Below are 23,889 nucleotides of genomic sequence, written 5' to 3' on the forward strand. Positions count from 1 at the left end.
GTTATTTGCACCAGATTCCTGGCATGACTTCCAGCAGTGGTGAACATCTGCACATATTGCTCCCAATCTGTGATCATGTGGCTTAATGCAAATCACATGACTGTAGACTGGGTGTGGTGAACAGCTGCATGTACCCATAGGGAGTAGATAGCTGTTTTGTTTTGTTTTTTCATGTAACCATGCCTTCCTGTTAAAAGTAATGCCCTAATGTTTGTTTTTTTCCCTCACTAACAAGATGTTCCTTGTTGTATTTAAGTGGTTATAGAATCTCACATTACAAAGAGTGTTAAGTTTGTAACAGAATAAAATAGGTCTGACTTTTATACAAATCTGGATATGCTAGAATGCCAAAAAATATGCAATCATTTGTGTGTAGTGACAATATCTGTTTTCCTCAGTTAGGTAACCATAAGGGGGAAATGGAGTATTAAGCACATTGCCTGTGTTGCTTGAAAATTGCAGATTTATAACTATTTTTTTACGGGGAATAATTATGAAGAAAAAATATATTATGGTGTATGGAACTGAGTTGGTTCCACTAACTTGTGTGTTTGAAAATGCTATCCAGAATGCCTAAGTAATTAAAAGCCAAACTTTTATGTACAGAGTTTTTTTTTTGGGGGGGGGGGGGCGGTTTAAGACTGTCATTTTTCTTAAAGAAAGGAGGAGGAAATAATGAATGGCGTGAATGGCAAAGAGAGGCTAAGGGAATTTTAAAAAAAAAAAAAAAAGAAAGTTTGGAGAGAAGCCTGTAATTTTGATTTAGAACCAGGGATTTTAAACACTTTCTATTTTTCCCCTCTAGAATCCTTAAAAGTGAAGCATCTGTGATTTGTTCCTAATTAAACATTTGGGCCTATTGTTCCGTCTCCTGTTGAAGAACAGGATGCTTATTTTACTTATTACTGTATATCTGAATCTAAACAATCAGAGTAATTTTTCATCTAATGTCATAACAGAAAGGCATTTACTAGAGCAGCCATCTATTAATAGAGGATTACTTCTACAATAATACATTTAATGGCATTTGTTTCAACCATCAAGAAATTATTTTTTATTCTTTTAATGGTAAAATTATGTGAAAGTGTGTGAACTATTTCTTATCCCTAGGGTGGGAGGCTTTAACTAAGGAAAGTTCAATTGTGGTCTAGTTGGAAAGAAAGAATGGAAAAAGTTGATGTGTTGACTTTGACCCCTAACTTTCAGGCAAGAGTTTCAACCGTATGAAATAGGCAGCAAAAACTGGATGGTTGTTTCATTTGTTCTAATTTGGAAGGCCTCTAGAAAAGGCATGTGGTGAAGAAAGTCTTGTCTGTACTAACAGAAGAAGGAATCTTACATTTGGGAAGGGATTATTGCTGATTGGATATAGAGTCCTAGTCAGGAAAGCTGTGTTTTACTTTGGGGCGAGAATCAAGGAAGTAGGCTGGGCAGCCTCACACTTAGCTCCTGACTGCAGCTGTCAAGAAGCAGGGGCCAAGCGGGCATTTTGACATCACACTGAAAAAATGGTGGTAGGATGCTTTGAACTAAAGCTCATCGAACGTGTTTTATTTCGAAGCGCCCCACTGCCATTTTTCAGCACAGGAACACACAGGGATGCTGATGCACATGATGCAGAAACCTGCCGGAGCACGTCAATTTCTGTGCTCCAGCAGACTTGATTAGTGGAGTCTGCTCCAACTTGCCAGTGCATCTGAGCAGGCTCCCCACATGTCTGTAGGAGCTCTGGGGTACCAACTTCTCTTACGTAGTCTGTCACATTTGTCATGAATTGCTTCAACTTTCTCAAAAAACTTCTATTCCTTACCTGGATTCCTTGCTTCTGAAACAAAGGAATTATCTCATACAATCAGTACAATAAAAGACCCTGTAAGTAACAGCTGTTGATGAGATGCAATTTAGTTAACTCCCTCTGACCATGAGTCTTTTAATGAGCACAGCCATTGACCAGCATCATGTTGAATCTGGAGCTAGAAAACCACAAAGTAAGGACCTCTTACTTTCCTGTCTCCATAAATGGCACAAGATTTTTTTCTGTTTGGCCAAATATATATTCAGCCACAACAACTGCAAGTCAGCTCCCTGTAGCTGGTATCCCTAAGCTACACAATTTGTAGGAAAAAGTAAACCATGAAAGAAAACTGTGTCCTTTCTTGCCAATATATTGCTCCATTCTTACTTGTAGGTTTCCCTTTATGATGGTAAATAAGCCATTTAATGACTTGAACTGAACACTGTGTTCTTATAGGAAACATGCACAGTTCAATTTGACTCCTGCATTTGTAGCTGGGACTTAACTAAATTAGCACTTGAAACTCCTTCCCAACCTATAATTTTATTACTTTATTTTCAAGGATCCCTAGGTTTCTAAGAGAGAATCATTTGTATCCACCAAGACCAGTTCTAGGCATGTATCTAGACTTTTCACTTCTTATTCAAAGGCTCAAGGGTTTTGTATATTTCATAAACATCTTACAGCTTCTACGTTTTGTAGAGTTGACTTGTGTGGGTTTTTTTATTTGCAATTAATGTTCAGAATTTTTTTAACAAGTGAGAAACATGGGGCAATTTCAGTTAATGTTAACAGTTAAAATCTGAACCAGAAAGTGAAGTGGGCATCCTTGCAAAATGCCCCTTAATTAATTAAATATTATTCTGAGGAATGAGAATCTTCATATTTTGCTTTGGGGCTCTCACTTAACATCTGCCTTGCATTTCCTTTTGCTAAATATTTTTTCTTGACTGTTTTTGCCTGTGTTATCCAATCAAGAAGAAATCTGGCATGTAGTTTGTTTACCAATCAACAGTGAAGACCAGTCAACAGTTACAAAGTTGGTTGTAGACTGTAGCTTGCTGATAGTATCTTTAACTTCCTTTTTATTTTATTTTTTAAAAAAATGTAAAGCAGCGTTCCAGATACCATACTTAAAAGGAGTTGTATATTGTGTCTGAGAAGCTAAGATCTTGTAGAGATTTAATTAGCAACCTTTTGTTGTTTCTTCTTTAAATGGCGTCACTAGTCTGTAGCCTGTAGGCCTAGACTCAGCAGCTGATGATTTTTATTTTATTTTTAAATGTGGGAATGACTCAAGGCACTTATGCTAATATTCATATTTTCTGAATTAGTACTGTATTGTTACAGCCACTGTATTGGAGGAAGCAGAGTGAATGAAGGAGGAAACAGGAAACTAGCAGTATTCATGCAATTTACTGTGATTTAAATAGTGAAGAGGAGTATATAAGGTAGTGAACAGTCCTACTTTTTAAACGTAGTTGGCCAAGAGGTTTTCCTGTAGTCTTCCTGCACTAATTATAATTCTCCTTTCTGTACTCTGCATCCACCAGCCCATTGATAAGTCTTAATATTTACTTTGTTGCTTTTCAGATGGACTACATGTGATTCAATTTTGGCACCTGGGGAACAGCCTAATCCCTGTTGCAGATCTTTTACAGGGACAATCTCTTTCCCTGTTTGTGCACAATGTAAAGTAATAAGTATCAATAAATAACTGTTTTACATAAGTTCACTCAACAAAGTGATTAATAGCTCACCTACAATTTGTTTGTCCTGTAATTTGTTCTTGGACTAGCAAGAAATACAGAAACATAGGACTAAAGTGGAGCTGACCTAAATTGAGGTTTTAATAGATGAGGTCATAAAGGAAATTGATAAACTAAACAGTAGCAAACCACCAGGACCTGATGGCATTCATGCTACGGTCCTAAAGGTGCTCAGATCAGAAATTGCTGAACTTCTAACTGTTCTTTGAAACCTATCACTAAAAACAGCTTTGGTATTTGAGGGCACATCCCCATGAATGTGCACATGCAGTTTCTGGCACTACAGATCTGTCTGTGGCGCCTCAAACTGCACACATTGCACATGCAGGCTTTCACCACACTAATTAGCAGTGCAGTAGGTTTTTTGGACACCAGGAGATCCTGGTGTCCAAAAAACCTATGCTAGAAAAAAGCAGGATGACACACATGGTGGGTAGTGTGTGCTGCCTGAAACTGGAGCCTGGCTGGCCAGAGCCATGCTCCAGCTGCTGGCTAGGCTGCACACACCCAGATCATTGCTGTTGCAGCTCCAGGAAGCCCCCAGGACCCAAGTAAGGCTGCTGGGGCCAGCCCAGGTGCTGGTTCAAATCTCCCCTACTCCACGAGGCAATTTGCCACGCACTAGAGCACACATGCAGGGGCATTCCCAGGGACAACTAGCTGTAGCACAAATATGTGCTGCTGCTAGTTGTCCCTAGAGAATACATATTCCCACTCATGGGGATGTGCCCTGAGGGTTTTCAGTGCAACTCCCGTATTTAAAAAAGCTCTAGAGGGGGTACAAGGAGCTATAGGCTAATGAGTCTAACTTCTGTTCCCAGAAAATTGGTAAAAATAAAATTCTTCAGCACGTGGATGAACATGACTCACTGGGGAGGAATCAACATGGCTATCAAAGAGAAATTGTGCCTTGTGACCTGCTAGGGTTCTTTGCAGGTGTTAATAAGCAGGTGGATCAGGGTGATTCAATTGACATAGTATATCAGGGTTTCCAAAAAGTCTTTGACAGGGTCCCTTATCAATGGCTTTTTAAAAAGTCAGGTAATTATGGGATTACGGGGAAGGTCCATTCATGGATTGGAAATTGGTTTAAAGATAGAAAATAGAGTGAGTATAAACAGTCAGTTTTCAGGATGAAAAAAAGGTAAAAAGTAGATCTGTGGGATCCATGTTGGGGTCAGTGCTCTTTGACATATACATAAATGATCTGGAAAATGGGCTGAATAGTGAGGTGGTGAAATTTGTGAATGGCACAATTATTGGAAGTGGTAAAGATAAAGGCAGGCTGTGAGGACCTATGGAAAGGTATGAAACTATTGAGTGAATGGGCAATTAAATACCAAATGAAATTCAATGTAGAAAAGTGCAAAGTAGGGCACATGGGAACCCAAAATATACCTACATTGTGATGTGCCATAAATTTGCAGTTATGATTTAGAAGAGAAATCTGGAAAACATTGTGGACAGTTCACTAAAAACATCAGCTCAGTGCTCAGCAGCCATCAAAGAGGCAAACAAATTGTTGAGGATTATTAAGAAGGGAATGGAAAACAAAACAAAGTATCATTAGCAGGGATCCTGGTTTTCTCTGATTAAAAAATCCCCAAATTTCCGGTTTAAAAAAGTAACTCAAAATTCACATTTTCTGTGATCAAAATGAAACACGTGTGCGTGTGTGTGTGTGTGTGTGTGTGTGTTACTGGTGTTTACTTTCATTTTGATCATGCAAAAATATGGATTTTGGGTGAATTTTTTTTAACCCCAAAATTGGGGATTTTTCCTATTTTTATCAGACAAAACCAGGATCCCTCATCTTTAGGTCCCTTTACAAATCCATGGTGCATCCACACCTTGAATACTGCTCTCAGTCCTGGTCCACACACCTCAAAGAGGATTTAGAAGAACTAGAAAATGTACAGAGAAGTGCAACAAGGATGATTAGTAGTGTGGAGGATCATCCACATGAGAAACTCAGGAGGCTAAGGCCTATTAAGAAAAGAGATGCTTGGGGCTGGGGGCAAAATAAGGGTTGACAAAATACTAAATAGTTAAGAGGGAGTAAATAGGAATTTATTATTTACTATCTTTCAAAATGCAAGAACTAGCAATCATAAATGAAACTAGTAGGTAGTAAGTTAAAACTAACAAAAGAAAATTCTTTTTCAAACAGCATGTAATTAAAGTGCAGAACTCATTGCCACCAGATGTTGTGGAAACTGGTGGTTTAGCCAGATTCAAAAAGGGATTGGACAGATTCTTGGCAGAAAGGAGCATCAGTAAATATTGAACATGGAAGTAAGGGATATGGCCTCTGAATCAGAACTTTCTAGACCTTAAATGCTGGAGGCTGCAAGTGGGAGAGGAACATTCTCTCTTTCAGCATCCACTCTCTGCCCCAGCATGACACAGGATACTGGACAAGATGGAACTGTTGTCTGACCCAGCAAATGGCAGTTCTCATGTTATTATGTACTTACGACTTTTTAATTAATCGAGTCCAATCCCTTGCTATTGTAGAGAACCATGTCATGCAGTCTTATTCATAAAATTATTGGCTTGGGACAGATATTCAAAAAGCCTGAGCCTGAATTGATTCCATCTTTGCAGGTTAGTTTAACCTGGCTAAGCTAAATCAGTGTGTAGCTGCACAGACATCCCAGACATGCAGGGACATGCCTGCAGTGGATCAGGATAGAAACTGGGGGGCCCTAGAGCAGCCCTCCCTTCCATCTACAGCACTGAGCTGGGGGGGGGGGTGCCCCCTCCCTTCTGACCAGCCCAGCAGAGAATTGATAACAGTGTTTATCACCCCATACTTAGTGTTTATCACCTGATTAAGAAAGCAACAGAGGGACATTATCAGCTACCTGTTGAGTCTGCCTTTGTCCCATCTGCAACAGCACAGATCATAGCCAGCATGCGGTCTGCTAGCTTTTGGTGTCAGTGTAAGGTAGAGGGGACAGGGGAATCCCTGTTTAGAACGGAGGTGGGGGAAAGTGAGGAGTAGAAGCCAAGCAGACTCCTGCAGTCCCTGCTGCAGCTCCAGCCAGGGAGCAGATTGGAAAGGCCAGCCCTGCTGTGGAGCAGAGAACCCCACCCAGCCCAGAGAGTATACCAGGATGCTGGTGGAGTCTGGTTTAACTTAAACAAGTAAGGCATCTGGGACAGACATTGCATAAACCAGTTTGACCCAAATCAGTTGAGTCTGATACTACATACAATCAGGCTTATCTCATACTGTTTTCAACCATTTTCAAACTGTTTTATATGCACTGAACATCTGTTTGTTACAAGTTTAAACCAATTTCTGATCACTTAAACCAGTTTGTGTGTAATGTCTATCACTTTAAAAAATATATATTTTCTGGTGTTTACCCCTGAGATGGATCTACAGAGGACAATTGTATCCTCTTAGTTTTTGTTTCTTAATTAATGATGCCAAGCTCTTTCAGTATCCTCTCCATTTTGCTAGTCATCGTGATAATCTTTTCCTATTTTAATTAATCTTACTATGTACATTTTTGGTCATTCATGCTCAATAATTCCATGTAAGTTTTCACTAGTATCCTGTACAACATTTTCTTCTAATCTTCATGCACTAATTTTTTCCAAATATTTTGAGGCAATTTTACCTTATGTAGACACCTTTTCAAATAAGATACAGGAAGGTCTTGTCACTTCTAATTGCAGCAAGCTTGATCTGCCTTAACTATATTTCTTGGGATCCAAAATACTGGGGGGGCGGAATATGAAAAAAAAATCCTGCCTCATCTCCAACATCGAATTTAGTTTTGTTAAAGCTCTTTAATATGCATACATTTTAAAGTGAAACTTTTGACACTTAAATTGTGAACATTTAATATTCAGAGGATCTAATGGTTTCTTCGGTGCTATATAATCTTTGGGCACTTGTACACTGAAAGTAGCAGCAATGTAATAATATTCTTTTTACCCCTACTTTTGATTGCTTACTTTCACTTACATTGCACCTCATGTTACTTGCAAGATTTCTGCTAGAAACATCAAATGCATTTTAACTGGTGGTATAATGGGAGCACAGCCATAGATCTGTATATGATGCTTGCATTGCTGGTTTCCCCACAGCAAGAAAACTGGTTCTTTCTTTCTTTGACACAGCTTTTCTTCAGAACTTACCTGAGATTTAGAGAATACCAATACCACTTCCATACCATGCAGGCATAACACAGTAGCACTGTCAGGCATATCACACCCTCTCTTGGTGCATATATCACCGATTCTGGATGTGAAGTGATGTAGCCTATTTAAAGCAGCACTAGTCTCAGGTTCTCAGTCTCAGCTGTGCTTATTTGGATACACTCAGCCCCACATTAAGGAAACCATTGAATCATTACTGGAGTTTTATACATGGAATGGAAGTTCTTTCATTTCCTTAGTCCAGTTCAAGAGATGCACCATATTTTGAGCTCATTTAAGGGAGGGTGAAAACTATTTCTAAAGATATTTTTCTTGATTTTGAATTTTTTTAAAGTTTGAAATGTGCCTATAGCATCCTTATTCAATAGAAACACTCTGTGTTTTTCAACCCATTTAATTTTTGTTTTTTGAGTCATTAATGGTTGATTTTAAATGTTGGTTAATCACTTGGAAATTTCTTGCTGATTTGTGACAGAATGAAATATCATTTTTACCTTGAGTTTAAGGATTTAACCATGTGACTAAGAGTTAAGCTATGTTTAGGGTTTGGCTTGTTTTTTCAATTCATCAGCACAACACAATATTTTTATTATTCATGGCTAATTAGAAAAGAGGCTTGGAGATGGGGAGTCAACATAACTAGAAACTAGAGCAGTAAGGTACTTAATCCTGGATTTCCTTTCAGTTTCCTTATTTTAGGCAGTTTATTTGCTGAATTCTGAGTTAGGCTCTTATTTTCCATCAGGCATTCTTATAATCATTTAAAAATAGGCCTGGAAGGGACCTCTGGAGGTCATCTAGTCAAGTCTTCTGCTGAATCAACCCAGGGGAGTACTATAGTAGTACATCTAGTCCAACTTTTCTGCAGTGGCTTTAGCTACAGCAACAGAGAGGGCAAGACAGAGGTGGTGGGTGCAGGAGCAGAAGTTGGTAGTTCACTACTTCTGAAATAGATGCCACTTCCTTCTTTTCACCACTGATATGGGTGTTGAGTGGTCAACTCCCTCCCTACCCCACAAAAAAATCCCAAAACAGTTTTCAGATACTTGAACATGGTTATTAACTCCCCTTTCAGTCTTCCCTTCTCCAGACTAAACAGTTCCGGCTCTCACAACCTTTCCTTGTAAATCATCTTTCTTTTACTCTTCTCAGTTGGACTTCAGTTTGTCCACATCTTTCTTGGAGTGCAGTGCCCAAAACTGGACACAGTGCTTCAAAGGAAGTCTCATCAGTGCTGAATAGAGTGAAAGAATCACCTTCCTTGACTTGCAGGTGACACTTGTATTAATACAGTCCACTATGTCATTGGCTTTGCGACAAGAGCTCACAGTTGACACATTTGGCTTGTTGTCCTCTGTAGACCCCAAAGTATTGCAGAGTAGCTGTTCATTCCCCAATTCAATTGCTCCATCCTAAATGTAGGATTTTTCACTTGTCATTGAATTTCATTCAATTAATTCTGGATCATTTTTGCAGTTTGTCAAGATCATTCTGAATCATAAATTAAGTTTTCAGTGTAAAATAATTTGGTACACAGGCTTATATATGAATTGTATTTTGGCTAAGAATACTACTTTGACTAAGAATTCTGAATCATAATCCTTGCCTCCAAACTGTCTGCAACATCCTCCAATTTTGTCTCATCTGCAAATTTGCCAGATATCTACTCAATCCCATTCTCATTAATGAAGCTATTAAATAGTAGCAGATCCACAATGAACTCTGGGAAACCAAACTTGATACTTTCTTCCAAGTAGACATTGAGACATTGATGACTATTCTTGAGCATAGTGATCCAACCACTCATGTATCCACTACACAATACTTTCATTGAGGGCAGGAATGGGCAAAATGGCAGAATCACCCAGTGGCCAGACTCTATTTCCCAGTAGCCCCTACCCACATGCATGGGATTGGTTTCCATGGAGACTCCAGCAGCAGCCACACGGTGATAGCGTGGGGCTGGGGTTTCCATGGATACCAGCAGTGCTGGCAGGGTGTGTGGCCAGGCAGGGAGCTGCTCTAGGGCTGGGCTGGAATCTTGCAGTGGTGACATTATGGCCCAGAGCTGGGGCTGAGCTGCAATCTAGGCAGGGGCATGCAGGCAGCGGACTGTGGCTGTGCCCCGGCTCCTTGCAGTGGTGACAGCATGGTCCAGAGCTGAGGCAGAGCCACAATGCACTGTGTACATTCTCTGGGCAGGGGCATGTAGGCAGTGGGTTATGGCTCTGCCCTGGCCTCACCCTGCACTAGCTCCCTGTCCTATCATGCACCCTGCCAGTGCTGCTGGGGCTGATCTCCATAGAAACTCCGGCCCTATGCTATCACAGCGCAGCTGCTGCTGGGGTCTTCATGGAAACTCACCCCAGCCATATGGACAGCGGGTGCTGGGAAATGGAGTCCACTGCTGGCTGGATCCAGCCCCTGATTTAAGGTGTATTTCTTTAGCTAACTAATAAGAATATCATGGGAAACCTTGTCAAAAGCATTCCTGAATATGAGGTACATTGCATTCACTACTCTCCCCCCCCCATCCACAAAACCTATTGCCTTGTCATACAAGAGAATAGGTTGGTCAACCATGACTTGATCTTGACAGATCCGTCCTGGTGGCTTTTTACGACCTTGTATCCTTTGGGTGCCTAGAAAAAGCTTCTTTGATATGCTTAAGGTTTTTATGGATGGGAGGGGGTTGGTTATTAAAAACCATTTTCACTACAATTTGTATCTCTCTTCTGCTTGATTACTTCTAGTTATCTTATTTTAAGGCTAAAAAATTTTAACCCACATATCTATTTCTTTTTAACAATTAAGAACAACATTAAAACTAAAATTTTGCATTGAGCCCTTTATGCAACAGCTATCAAAGATTTTTTTTTTTTTGCCATATAAATGGTCCATTTTAATTTAAAATAATATTGTCCACAGTGTTGACATTTGAGTCCATCATTTCTGGAAACAGGATTTGTTCTGGCTTCATTGATATTCTGGCTTTTCAGGAATAATTGAAGCTGAGTGCTATGTTAAAAGAGAAAAAAAAAAATCAGCATGTCTCCCTTGTGCTTGATGAGGGAAGTAGTATTCTTAGTCAAAATACAATTCATATATAAGCCTGCGTACCAAATTATTCTACGCTGAAAACTTAATTTATCTATGGCCATATAATTTGCCAGAAAAGGAATCTCTCTCCCGGAGCTACTCCCTGAAAGTTTTATAATACTGTAACAAGGAATGTGTTAGAATCCCCAATGCTTAAAGCAGTGGTTCTCAACCTTTCGAAACCCAAGGTTCCCATTGCTAGAATCGGTGCCCCATGTAAGATATCAGCCTCAGCTTTCACTCATTTTTTGACTACAGAAAAATAATACAAGTCTTCCATGGCAAAAACCTCAGAAAAACCACAAGAGATCATACTATTTTTATAATATTGATTCCTATTGGAGATCTCTAGGTTTAACTTGTGAATCATGCATAGGTGTTGATATTATACAGCATCCTGTGGCACCCTTATAAGAATCTTCTCATGCCTCAGGGTACCATGACATCCTGATTGAGAATCACTGGCTTAAAGCTATCTGGAACTTAGTCTGCATATTACTTAATGTGTTAGTTTATGAAGCAAACACATGGTATATACTCAAATGTATAAGGCTAATATTCACTTTCAACTACTAAAATATGCAGTATCAGGGGTGTGAATGTGTTTTTCTTTACAAGATTTGAGACCTTTTTTATTTCTCTAAAAGTGATCAAAGAACATCCCAATATGTACATGGTTATTTTGCTTTTTAAATAAAATTCATCTTGGCAAAGAATGCATCAAACATTCAAATAAAATACAAATTCTCACAGTTTTAGCTTACATCTAAGATGGAAACCATTGTGTGGTTTTGGAAACCAAATCAATTCCAAGATAGACACAGTTGGAAATGTTTTTTTATATGACAGCCTGTTTTTTACAGTCAGTAACATCAGTGTGAAGTTGAAGCTGAAAATGTATATCTTAATGGAGGGTGAAGTCAATGAGAATTTTTCCAGTGGCTTCACTAGGGCTAGGATTTTACCCAGACTATTTGGCTAGCTGTACTTGTAATAGCTTTCACAGCAGAGGCACATTTGAACATCCTGAATAACAGGTAATTATTGGGGCGGGGGGGGGGTGTTTTAAGGCTTAGACAAATATGGTACATAGTATTTGGTGTTTCCTGAATTTGTAATTAGTAGTACAAAATATTTAATAAATCCCAGCACCCGAGTGAAAGGCAATAAATGTTTGTTTGTTTGTTTCCTTGGGCAGGTTGTCAAGTTGTTAAGTAACAAAAGATCACAGGCAGTTGGAATATTAATGTCCAGTCTTCATTTAGATATGAAAGACATACAATATGGTAAGTAATATACTATATATTTCTGCCTAAATCTTAGAAAGTAATGTGTGTCGGTATATATATTTCCACTGGATGCATTTTATTATTACCCAAGAGAGATGGGCCAGTTGAATGTGACTTTTTCCTCAAAGAGTTACAACCACAACAGAGCTCAGAATCAATTTCTTTAGATATGAGAAATCTGGAGGCTTTGTCTCCAGCCTGTTGCATGAGAAAATATTGATGTTTTTGATGCATACTTTTTACTGAAATAGCATCACTGGCAAACTAGACATCTGGAAGTGTTAATTATGATTTGCATTGTACTTTTTGCTATCTAAAATAGTTCCTGGGTTTATCATTAGAATAATACATGTAAGCTTTATATTTATTTTGCCTTGGTTTTATAAGGAGAAATCTTTTAGAGAGATGTAATAATTGTCATATTTATACAAAGATAGCAGTGTAAAACAGGGGGAAATGGAGTTCTATTCAGTGTCCCTATGCTTCCCAGAGGCTTTGGATAGATATGAAGCACACTGAATTAGCCTATAAAATTAATATTACCTATTAAATAAATATGGTTTTGAGTATAACACAGACTACATAAATCATGAAAACATCTTGCTAGCTTTCTAGCCTATGTATTTACAGACGTGAATTCCATTTGCTGTGCTGAGATTTATTTTGTGGAATAATTCATAAATAGAACAAATTTTAGTGTGTTCTGTCAGCCAGTGAGTAACCCTTAATCACAATTTAAGTTTTTATTAAATTGTTTTGATGGTTACTAGACTTCCTCAAGCTGAAGCATTTAGGATGGTAGTCATAGAGCGAGGCGCCAGTACTGGCGCCAAGAAGTACTTGGTATTTCTAAAGCTGGCAGATGTAGTTCAGTTAAGTCATAGAGTGAAATCTGAAAACAATGATATGGTCCTTTCCTTCAGTCAAATATTCAGCTTGGTTTGAGTTAATAATGAGAACCTTATGAACAAAGGAGTCCGCCTAACATCTGTGTCTGTGGTAAAGCCAACACAAGTTCATTGAAAATTTGCTTGCTTAACATGCAATACTAACAATAACATGGCAAGGATGTCAGTAGTTGAAAGGGTCAAACAATATATGCTTAACCTTGATCCTATTAGGATATTAAGCACATATGATCATCTGTAAAAGTTACACACTGTCCTATATAGTTTCTTTCAATAGCTGTTAGATTAAAACCAAAAATCTTTGCTGAAGCACTGTCTATTGTGCTTATTAGTTTGCTGTCTAAAGCCTAATGAAAAATTGTGAATTAGAAGCAACACTATTCTATTTGCTGGAAAATGATTTGAAGAATCTGTTGTTTGTTGTTAAGTTTTAGATGGCAGGAGCAAGAAAGCAGCATGGACTGTCATGTCAGTATGGTGTGCTGCAGCCACATGCCTCCTCTTCCAGGGCCTTCTTTTAAAAAGAAAACAGCCAACTCACTAATTTGACCCATCATTTCCTCAGATATCTGACCGCTTCCTTTCTGGATACCTAGTATGCCTGTCCCTGTGTAGACAAATACACTCCCTCTTTTTGCAGGCCATATATGTTGCTGTTGTATGGCCAGGGGTAATATTCTGGAGGACAGTGTTTCTGTTATACTTACCCTCCACCCCTGGACTTCTTCAGGGCCAGCTGCCTGATTACTGGGCCTATAAGTGGTCCCTACTATCCTCTCTTTTGTCAGACCCCAGAAAACCTGTCCTGTAAATATCTTTTGCTTTGGCCTAAGAGTATTGCAATGATAAAGTGGCATAGATTGAGTAGTGTTGTCAACTCTGATTTTTATCATGACTCTCATGATTTATTGTTTTTCCTTAAGCTCCAGCTCTTGGTATCAAATAACTATGAGAGAGTCTCATAGTTGGGTTCTTTTTCTTTTGTTAAATGAGATTATAACTTGTAGGATTAGGCTGAGAAGTTTTTGAAAACATTAATAGAGTGAATCCTGCAGTCACAGTTGTTTATCTGTGACCAGGAGATGACTTTCTGAGTGCTATGAAACTGCCAGCCCTTTCTGAAGACTCCTGTTTGATGTCACTTGACCCCCAACTGAATGTCTGAATCATAGGAGAATCAGTGAGTTGAAAGAGGAAATGAGGGGTAATACTTCACTCTCAAACACTTTGACTTACTATGATCTCAGCTGAGTTACCCCAGTACATGACTGATGCGTCCAAGCAGCTGGTAAAGAGGTACCAGGAGTGAAATTTGGGATTCATTAATGGCAAGGGAACCCCTCACCCCCCCCCCCATTGACTTCTGGGCCTGGATTTAACCCTCAGAGTTATTATATCAGTGTCCAACTTCTATATCTCATCAGACCACCATCAGAGCCTCTGAAGGGAGTGGTATTAAAGAGCTTTGTGCTAATTGTGCGCTTTGGGCCTTTGTCTACACTTTTGCCTAGGTTTTCCTGATGAGTTCTTCACCCACTTCTCCTGCTTTGTGCCCACTAAGTCCATACATGTAACAGTGAACTGGCTTTGTTTCTAGGTTTAGCATATGCGATGCAAGAATGGGTGGGTGAGGGGTCTGTTCTATTGAAACAGCCTGGAGAGGACCCAGGGCACCAGCGTAGTTGTAGCCTGAGGATCTTAGACTGTAAGGTGAGAGATGGCAAAAGCAAGGCCAGTAGAAAGAGGAAAATAGGAGATGAATACAGCTTCTCTAATCTAGCACCTAGGGAAGGATGGGGAGGTTCTGAAACCATCCCCAGGGACTGAGAGATGGCCTCCCCCACAAAGGAATTGGGAGTCCCCAGACTTTCCCGTGCGTAAGACTCCTGTGGTGTCTGTAGCCTATTTGAATAAGTTACTAGTGACTTTTTCTCAGTTTTGGCTGAAGCAGCACATTCCCCACTCACTATTACCTCCCCCTTGTCTGGAGTTCCTCTCTTCCTCCTTCTCTCTATTTGAGAGATTGCTGAAATTTCTGATTGTAGACACTGCACCAAAATAATCAGGCTATCAGTGAATACAATTTTTAACTGTATGTCCAAGACTACCCTCACTTTCTACTAATGCCTCAGTTTGCCTTGGACTTAGTTATGCAAGATTTATTTTTTTTAAGTGCTGGGGGGGTTTTTAGGCAGGAAAGATTCTTTGGGTAGTTGTGATTATCTTTTATTAGACCAACTACATAGTTGGAAAAATGTTCTTTGCAAGCTTGCAGGCATAAACATCCTCCTTTTTGCTAACTTTTAAAGTATGCCTGTTAAAATGCTGGAGGAAGGGGCAAGATATTGCAATTAAAATAAATTAATAGATATGCATGAGCTCTCTATACTTCTGAATTTCAGGCCTTTATGACAACCCAATAAATAAGGAATTTATTATTAATGCTCATACGTCTCCCTGGTGCCCCACATCAGAGTTTGTAGCTCCCTCCTGCTTGATTTCCTTCTGCAGATTTCAAGAAAAAACAGATTTAGGCTTGCTTACCTTGCACATAATTTATCTTGAATTTGATAGTTGGAATAAAAGAATTGTCACCAACAACAGCTTGTGATATCTGGCAATATTCTTGTTATTGGGTTATGTCATAGTCATGTGCAGAAAATGCAGCTGCAATGTTAATTATAGATGTGGTTGTAAAGACTTAAAAGTGACCACTTGCATAAGACATTAATAAAGTTTTTGCTGATATGCTGTGTAAGGGCTCCTTCTTTGTCTTTTATGTGATGCCATTTTATTTTTCCTGTAGATGAATCAAATCTCAAATATTTTCAAGAATTTATGGGAAAGCATATGTGGGATAACCGTGAATTAGGTTGAATAATTTGATTATAGTTTATAATGTATTTTCATAATACTTTTTAGAATGCCTTGAAACTGGTGCAAACGTTATACTTATCAGTTTTGTGGCTTTTTGAAAATGCAGAACATGGTGAAACATTCTCTTCCAACAAATCTTAATCCTAGATGACAGGTAGATTATTTTGGAAACTTGGAATTTGAATAATTCATGATGTTTCTGTAACCTTTGCTCTCTTGAATATTTGGAGCCAGCTACCATTTCATAAGTTTGTGATCAGCTGGCAATTTATGGAAGTTTGCATCATCAATACCGTGTGTATTAGGTGGATGGAAGCGGGGCAGGGGGCATGGGGGAGGAGTACATGAATTGCAGCTAAGGAAGTTGGATTAGTCTGCTTCTTGCTTTGAACTGAATTCAGTCAGACACTTGCCCAAGTCCTGGTGGCTGTTTAAATATTTTTACAATGTGGAAGAATTTCTTTTAATAAGCCGAACATATTTTTACTGAACCCTAATGGATCTTTTCCAATAGTGCTTTAAAGTCATATATATGACTTTATATATAGAGTCTAATTGTGATTCTAATTGCTAACAGATCTTCCAAATACTTTCTCCCATCTAGGTTAGGATTTTAAAAAATGTTGTTCTCAGTAATCCCAGTGTCATTTTCTATGTTATTAGTTGCTACAGTATAAAAAGAAGATCTCTTCTCGTGGTTTCTCTTGTTTCATGCTTGCTTGTACTGATGCCCATTCATTGCAATGGTCAATCAATTACCCCAAAACTCTTTATTCATTCATTTTGATTACTTTCCCCCTACCCCCACAAGCCCTCCTTAACACTAATATCCTCAGCTCATCTTGGCCAGTATTCATTCCCACTAGAATTAGGCTTGTGCTTGTCTTTAGGAAGCAGTTGAAGTTTGAGTAAGGTATATCGAGCACTTACCTTGCATTTTCCCTCTAAAAGATATTTTTCTTTTCTAAATGAAGGATGTTTATTTTAAGATGCATGTGGGGGTATCTAAAACTTGAGAAATGCAAAGTATCTTACAAAGAGGTATCTTACAAAGAGTTTTAGTACAAATTCAAATAAGTATTTTGGTAGTGAAAGATAAAGGTTCCATTAAAAGGACCATATAGAAGTGGTTATGATAAAATGTTTTTGATTGACATTTTTAAATTAAAGACATTTTAATAAAAATGTGCTTTTTTCCAACAAATTTTTTTCATAAGAAAACTGAATTATTCATCCACAAATCTTCATTTTTTAAGGTTTCCTTGTATTAAAAGTAGGTTTCTTTCTGCTAGGGAGCTCTTATTTTCCAATCAACTATATTATGGCTTACTGCATTATTGATCAGTTGAGAGTGTGAATTTAAAATAGAGTAGTTGGTTTGGGGTTTTTTTGCAAATTCATATCATTCAATGCTTTCCTTAAGTAAATTCAATTGAAGTATTTCATGCTAATATATACCTTTTTACTGTTGCTGTGCTTGGTCTTTCTTTTAGGTCAGAGTGGGTATATGTACCTCTGGGGGTGAGCAAATGCTAGAGTGTATGTAAGAGGAAGGCAGAAGAAGGGAACTAATTTAACCTACAGAGGCCCAAACATGAAGTGCAATATATGACCAAGTCCAACATTTAAATAGAAAACTAAAACAGATCTATTCTTTGACTGTATATAATGTGTGTTTCATTGCTCATTTTCTTTTATTTGATATAATTTTTGATAATAGAACTGAAAGGATAAGGAAATTGTGTGAAAGGTTGAAAAGATGAGATTGCAAGATGTGTCAGTATAATAAAGTACAAAACAGGTGAAAAAATATATATCATTGTTAAAAATGACAGATTTAAAATATTCAAATCCAGCATGGATCTAAAATGGGTTCAGGAGTAGGTCTGTTAAATTAGGTATCATTTTTTTAAATGTACAAGTATGTATAAGGTTCTTGGCTGACGAGTACATTTTAAGCAAGATATGGTTTTAGTGGTAGGCATTTTCTACCAGCAAAAAGTTTCAGTGGTTAATTGCCCTCACAGTGAAAAATAAAAAATAGCAAACTACTGCTAGTCTGAATTTTTCTAGCTTTACTTTCCAGCCACTGGATGTAGTTCCATAGCATATGTAAGTGAAGCATTAAGTGGTCTTGCCTTCATAAGGAATGATTTACAATTCTTCCTTTTTATTAATATTCATAATTGGAGAAACCATAAGAAGAGGTGGGCTGGGCTGGTGTGTGAAAAAGAGAAATAAATGAAAGAGGAGGAGAAAGTATGTAGCTAGAAAAAGCTAAATTTTATGTGACTATTACATTTTATGCTAATGAGTATCAACTTTTCTCCACAGTTAAAATGTATACAGATTATTTCTATTTTCCAGCATGAAAATTAATCTTTTGACCAAATGCAGATTAGCTAAATTTCTCCTATAAGGGTTGAAAATAGAAGTCTGGAAAATATAATGAGTTCACTTTTTGTCTTTTGATATGTATGTCTTTTCCATTTCAGTTGTTATCCATATCTGTGTCCACCATTCTTTTTGTAATGGGGTAAAGCCTCCTGACTTTTGTAAATACATATCTGGACATGAACACTAGGGCTGTGCAAAGCTTCAGTCCCTGATTCGATGTGGCCCGATTCAGCAGCTGAATCTCAGAATCCAAACTGAACCGGAGGACCCTTTAATCTCTCCAAATCAAATTGGAACCCTCCAAATCGATTCAGAAAGATTTGGAGATTTGGACATAGAGACAGCTTTAAATGTTTTTTCTACATACCTCTAGGTAGCTCATGAGTACTGTGATGCTGGGGTGCATGGAGTGTCCAACAGGAGTGCAGGGGGCTCCCCAGGATGCTCAACAGCAGACCCTGAAGTGGACCAGAGCACTTCTGATCCATTCGGGGTCCACCGGGGAGTGTGCGGGCGTGTTCCCTCTGGCTCAGTGACTGGTGCCTCCTGGGTCTGGGGGGGGGCACCTAGGGTCCCCCTGTGGCTGATCGCCAAGCCAGGGAGGCAAGGGGAGAGGTGGAGGGAGGGCAGCACACTCCCTGGCAGACCTGGAAGTGGATTGGAAGTACTTCTGGTACACTTCTGGGTTCACCACCGAGTACATGGAGAGCCCCCCCCACCCAACTCCTGTGTGATGCTCCATGTGCCCCAGCATCTCAGCAATCAGGAGCCACACCTGCTACCTCAAGGTACATAGAAAAATCTTTTAAAGCTGTCTCTATGTCCAAATCGCTGATTTTCCAAATCATCATCGAATCTTCAGACTCAGATTTAGCCAAATCAAATCAGGGACAATGATATGAATCAGCCAATCAAATTGCTGTCCCTGATTCGGGTTGAATCTGAATTAAATAGGGCGGCCTGCTTCACACACCCCTAATGAACACTGTTAATTTTAAGGAACTACTGTGGTCATCTCTCTTTGAAAAAGATCCTTAATTTATTTTTAGATAAATAAATCTCTTTTCCTTCCTACATGCTAAGAGCAGTTTGTTTCATTATGTGGTAATCTAGTCTCTTGTCATGAGAAGCTCCAATACAGGATGTACTGGAAGTTTACATTTCCACCTTCCTGGGGGCAAAAGCTTGTAGCATAGCCACGCCATTTTCTATTGAAAATATGTCTTCTATATGTGGGGTGATGCTAATATTCAGAGGGGAGTGGAGGAGCAGCCACTAGCTGTTCTGTGCCAGCTCCTTGCACATGGGAGCCCTCTGTGTGAGAAGTGGACAGGAGGCTTTGCCCCAGTGCTTAGTCCAATCAGCTCCCAGGCACTAGGAGCTGAGTGGAGAGAGCAGAGCTGCAAGATCCCTGCTCACTTTTTGCTCTAGGGATTCTAGAATGAGAAACAGGCAGATGGCTTTGCTCTAATCCCCCTGGGAATTGGAGTACTTGAGCAGGTTACACTTCCCCCAACCATCATCATTTTGGTGTTGGGAAGATGTGAGAATCAAGGCAGAGGGAATGATTGTAGAGTGAATGCCTGTACTGCTCCCTCTCCCAAAACCATTTTTATTGGAAATTGCCCACTGCTATATGGATGCTTCTGTGATGCTCTTGAGAGGACAATAGAAAATTTACAATAAGGAGCAGGGCATTTTGAGGTGTGGGTGAAGGACATAAAAGCTTATCTGGGATAGATGTTCTTCAGCCAAATACTTTTTTGAGTATTGATTCCTTTGGCACTACCCCTTGTTTTGGGGACTGATGCAAAGTTGATGAAAATGTAATACATTTTCCTTCAGCATGCATTCTTTCTTAAGCATTTCATGTAGACCACATGGGGCACACTATACGGCCACTTAATTGTGGTTATTTCTGGTCTTTACCATCTCCAAGATAATTAGACATGCCAGTCTTCATGTCACTTTCCAATTTGAATTTTGACACGGAGATTAGTAATGACTGTCTCAAAGATGGCAAGGAATATGAAACCACTAAAATCATACATTTGTAATAAATTTGGAATAAATTAAGTTTTTAAATAATGAGAAACATTGTTTTTCATAATACTCCAATCAGCAGACAGAATAATCACTGCCATATTTGATATTTTGTATTCATTAAAGGGATTTTTTTTTTTGACATACGAGTGTAATTTTACAGGGAGGTTTTATGTGAATTGAAAGCACTGAGACTATAAAAGAGCCTTTTTTCCTTGTTCTATTTCAGCTAAAATACTGGGTTTTTTAAATCTAGAAATATAGAATTATCAAAGAAAAAGGTGGGGGACAGTTTCGCTCCCCAAATAGACACTAACAAATTAATGTGTCTAGTTCTCATTTGTTCACCATAAAGTAGTCAGAAGACTCAGTATTAGGAAATAATCAAATATGACATTAAACATTTCTAATATCATTGGTATCATGATGTTATAGAATAAGGCAGACTTTCTGGTCTTGTCTCCTTATTAGAAATATTTCCCATTATTGATGGACATTTACCAAATCTGTAGAGTGCTTAAGTTAACAATCGTCTATCAAATGAGATCTATCAGTAGTTGCATGACTATATTTCCACTTTCATAAAACCTAGGGGGATCAGGGGATAAAGATATTTGACATAACAATTCATAAGAGCAATATACAACTGAAAAGCAATGGAAGCCACTACATTTTTTGACATAGATGTGATTTTCTGTTCTAAAAAAAGTAACCGAATAGGATCATTGTAGCTGGTCATTGCGCTTTCATCTGTGTACTGAGGCAGATTCTCTTTATCTTACACCACTCATGGCACAGTGAAAATTGTGATTTGGTTCCTCATTCATTTGAAAACAATGACAGCAATATGAAAAAAGTCACCAACTGGTGTTTTTCTCGGGACGTACAGGTTACTGAGTAAAGAAAGTAACTTTTTGTAGTGTTAACATGGACTGTGGAACTGTCAAGTTCATTTTCTCTATATTCTGCAGACTTCCTATGTGACCATGGGCAAATTATTTTAGATTCTGCATGTCCCTGTGAAAAGGGATTGTGATAACATCATTACTTCAGGAGAGTGGTAAGGATAAATAAAAGTGTGATAACTACAGTATCTGAAGTGCATATAAGAGGCCTTCTAAAATTATCTTATTTTTCGCCTTTAAAGATGGACGACAAAGAGAGAAGTTTGAAGTACTTTAAATCATCAAGTATTCAGAAGACAAGACAGCTCGATGTTAAAAAATACAGAGTTTAAAAAGGTCTCATTTTTCAGAGACAGTTAAGAAGATCACATATGTAGCTGTACAATGAGAGGATAATTTGTATTATTTTAGGTATGTTGTACTGTAGAGGGAGTTTTACTATTGACCTTGCAGTTCTTCTGACAGACTCTTATGCTAAGTACAGACAGTCAAGCCTGAGGCTGAGTTGATTCAGTCTTTGCAGGTTAGTCTAAAATGTAGAGATTACGCTGAGAAACAACTAGACAGACATTCACTTTTGATTCAGGAAATGCAACCACATATCTGCAGAGGCTCAGGCCAGAAGCCAGGGGTACTAGAGCATGCAGCCAGCATTGGCTGTGTGTTTGCTTCCTCTTCCTGCTGACCCTGAGGTCTCTGGGACTTGCAGTCCAGAATTACAGCAGCAGGACACTGCAGGGTTGTTCATCACTTCCTCTTCCTGCTTCCAGGTGCCTCTGGGATTTGTAGTCCAGAGTCACAGCCAGCAGTAAGTTTTTAGCAAGGCAGGACAGCTCTGTACTCAGGAGAAGTGGCCCCAGACCCCAGCTAGGGCTTTCCTTGGGGGAGGGGCAGTCCCTGCCTCTTTCCCCCCTCCCATCCCCACACCTCCTCTGCCCCCAACCATTCTCTGCTGGAACAGACAACACAGCTCATCTCAGGGATGGAAAGTATGCTGGGGTGCTGGAGGACTGGGGGATTTAACTTGAATGAGGAAGGGGTCTGGGACAGAAGTTTCATAAACTGGTTTGACCCAAATCATTTACATCTGATACTACGTTCAACCAGGTTTATCTTAAATCATTTTCAGCCATTTTGAAACTGGTTTATGTGCACTGAACTTCTGTTTTGTTACAGGTTTAAACCAGTTTCTGATGACTTAAACTGGTTTATGTGTAACTTCTATCCCTAGTGTTACAGAGGAAGGGAATCCTTTTTTTTTTCTTTTTTTGTTCTGTGAGGTGGGTTGCAGAATGGAGTAAGACTGATGAGCACTGGTCTTGGGCAGAGACATGATTAAATTGACTTATTTGATTATTGTGAGGTTTTGAATGAAAGAAAGGTGATCTTTGCAAAAGCTAGAGATGGTACTAGAGTAATATTACTAGTTTAGGGATCTGTATATAGTGGAATAGCCATCTTTGTCAAGTGTGTTGTTTCCTACTGGATGGCTATACTTAAGCCTTCTTTATTTTGTTACCATATCATTTAGCTTGGAAGGGTGATCTGGCAAGAAATTACAAGAATTGTTCCATGTAAACAAATAGCTGCTTCTATAAGTCAGGAATGCCTCCTGCACTAATTGAGAGAGGCATGAGCCAGATGAACATCCTTCAGGATTCTTGAACAACTATTTGCTAAGTGTTGGAAGTGAGCCTGATACTGTTTCCCATTAAACATGTCACTTTGGCTAGGGACCGACATTACACATAAGTTGGTCTAAGTGATCAGATACTGATTTAAACTTGTAACAGTGCATATAAACCAGTTTGAAAATGGCTGAAGCCTGTTTGAGATAAACCTGGTTGAATGTAGTATCAGACTTAACTGATTTAGCTCAAACCGGTTTATGCAATGTCTGTCCCAGACCCCTTGTTTGTTTAAGATAAACCAGAGACCCCCACCATCCCGGCATGCTCTCTGGGCTGGGCGGGGCTCTCTGCTCCACTGCAGGGCTGGCCCCACTCCTCTGCTCTCTGGCTGGAGGTTGGCACAGAGCATCTTCCTGGCTTCTCCTTGCTAAGCAGGGATTATTCCCCACTCCCCTCTACCTTATGCAGACACCTCAGCATTAGCTGGAAGACCATATGGTGGTTCAGGTCCATGCTGTGGGAGAGGACAGAGGCAAACAGGCTTTTTGGAGTTAATCAACAGGTAGCTTAATGTCCTTCCTTGGAGGAGCTGTTGAAGAAGAGCTCAATTAATTAATGGAGAGAGGCTTTGTTTTCTTAATGAGTTGATAAACACTGAGTTAAGGGTGATAACATTCCTGCTGGGCAGCTCAGGCAGGCAGGGGTGGGGTGGGTGGGAATCAGAGTATTCTGCCCAGACCTAGCCATGCCCCCTCACCTCTGCCCTGTGGAAGGGAAGGGAGGGCTGCTCTAGTGCTCCCCTCCCCCCCACCCGCTTCTAGCCTGAGCCACTGCAGGCATGTCCCTGCATTTCTGGGATGTCTGTCTGGGTTACAAACAGATTTAGTCTAGCCAGGTCAGACTAACCTGCAAAGATTGAATCCATTCAGGCTTAGGCTTTTTGAATGTCTGTTCCTAGTGTTTGGGTGGCAAGGAGGGGGTGGGGGGGCTGGGTATGAAG

At 39.3% G+C, this 23,889-nt stretch overlaps 1 protein-coding gene across 2 annotated transcripts in view; it reads left to right on the forward strand.

The window, feature by feature from the left end:
* Positions 1-23,889, forward strand: part of FMN2 (formin 2) — a 271,921-nt gene that overhangs the window by 115,918 nt on the left and 132,114 nt on the right. For both annotated transcript variants that reach the window (XM_019500542.2, XM_059715762.1), the window contains one exon: positions 12,038-12,125. In XM_019500542.2, coding sequence (XP_019356087.2) covers positions 12,038-12,125 — 88 coding nt within the window. The remainder of the gene's footprint in view (positions 1-12,037; positions 12,126-23,889) is intronic.

The sequence above is a fragment of the Alligator mississippiensis genome, chromosome 1 (genome assembly GCF_030867095.1).
Source record: "Alligator mississippiensis isolate rAllMis1 chromosome 1, rAllMis1, whole genome shotgun sequence".
Lineage (NCBI taxonomy): Eukaryota > Metazoa > Chordata > Crocodylia > Alligatoridae > Alligator > Alligator mississippiensis.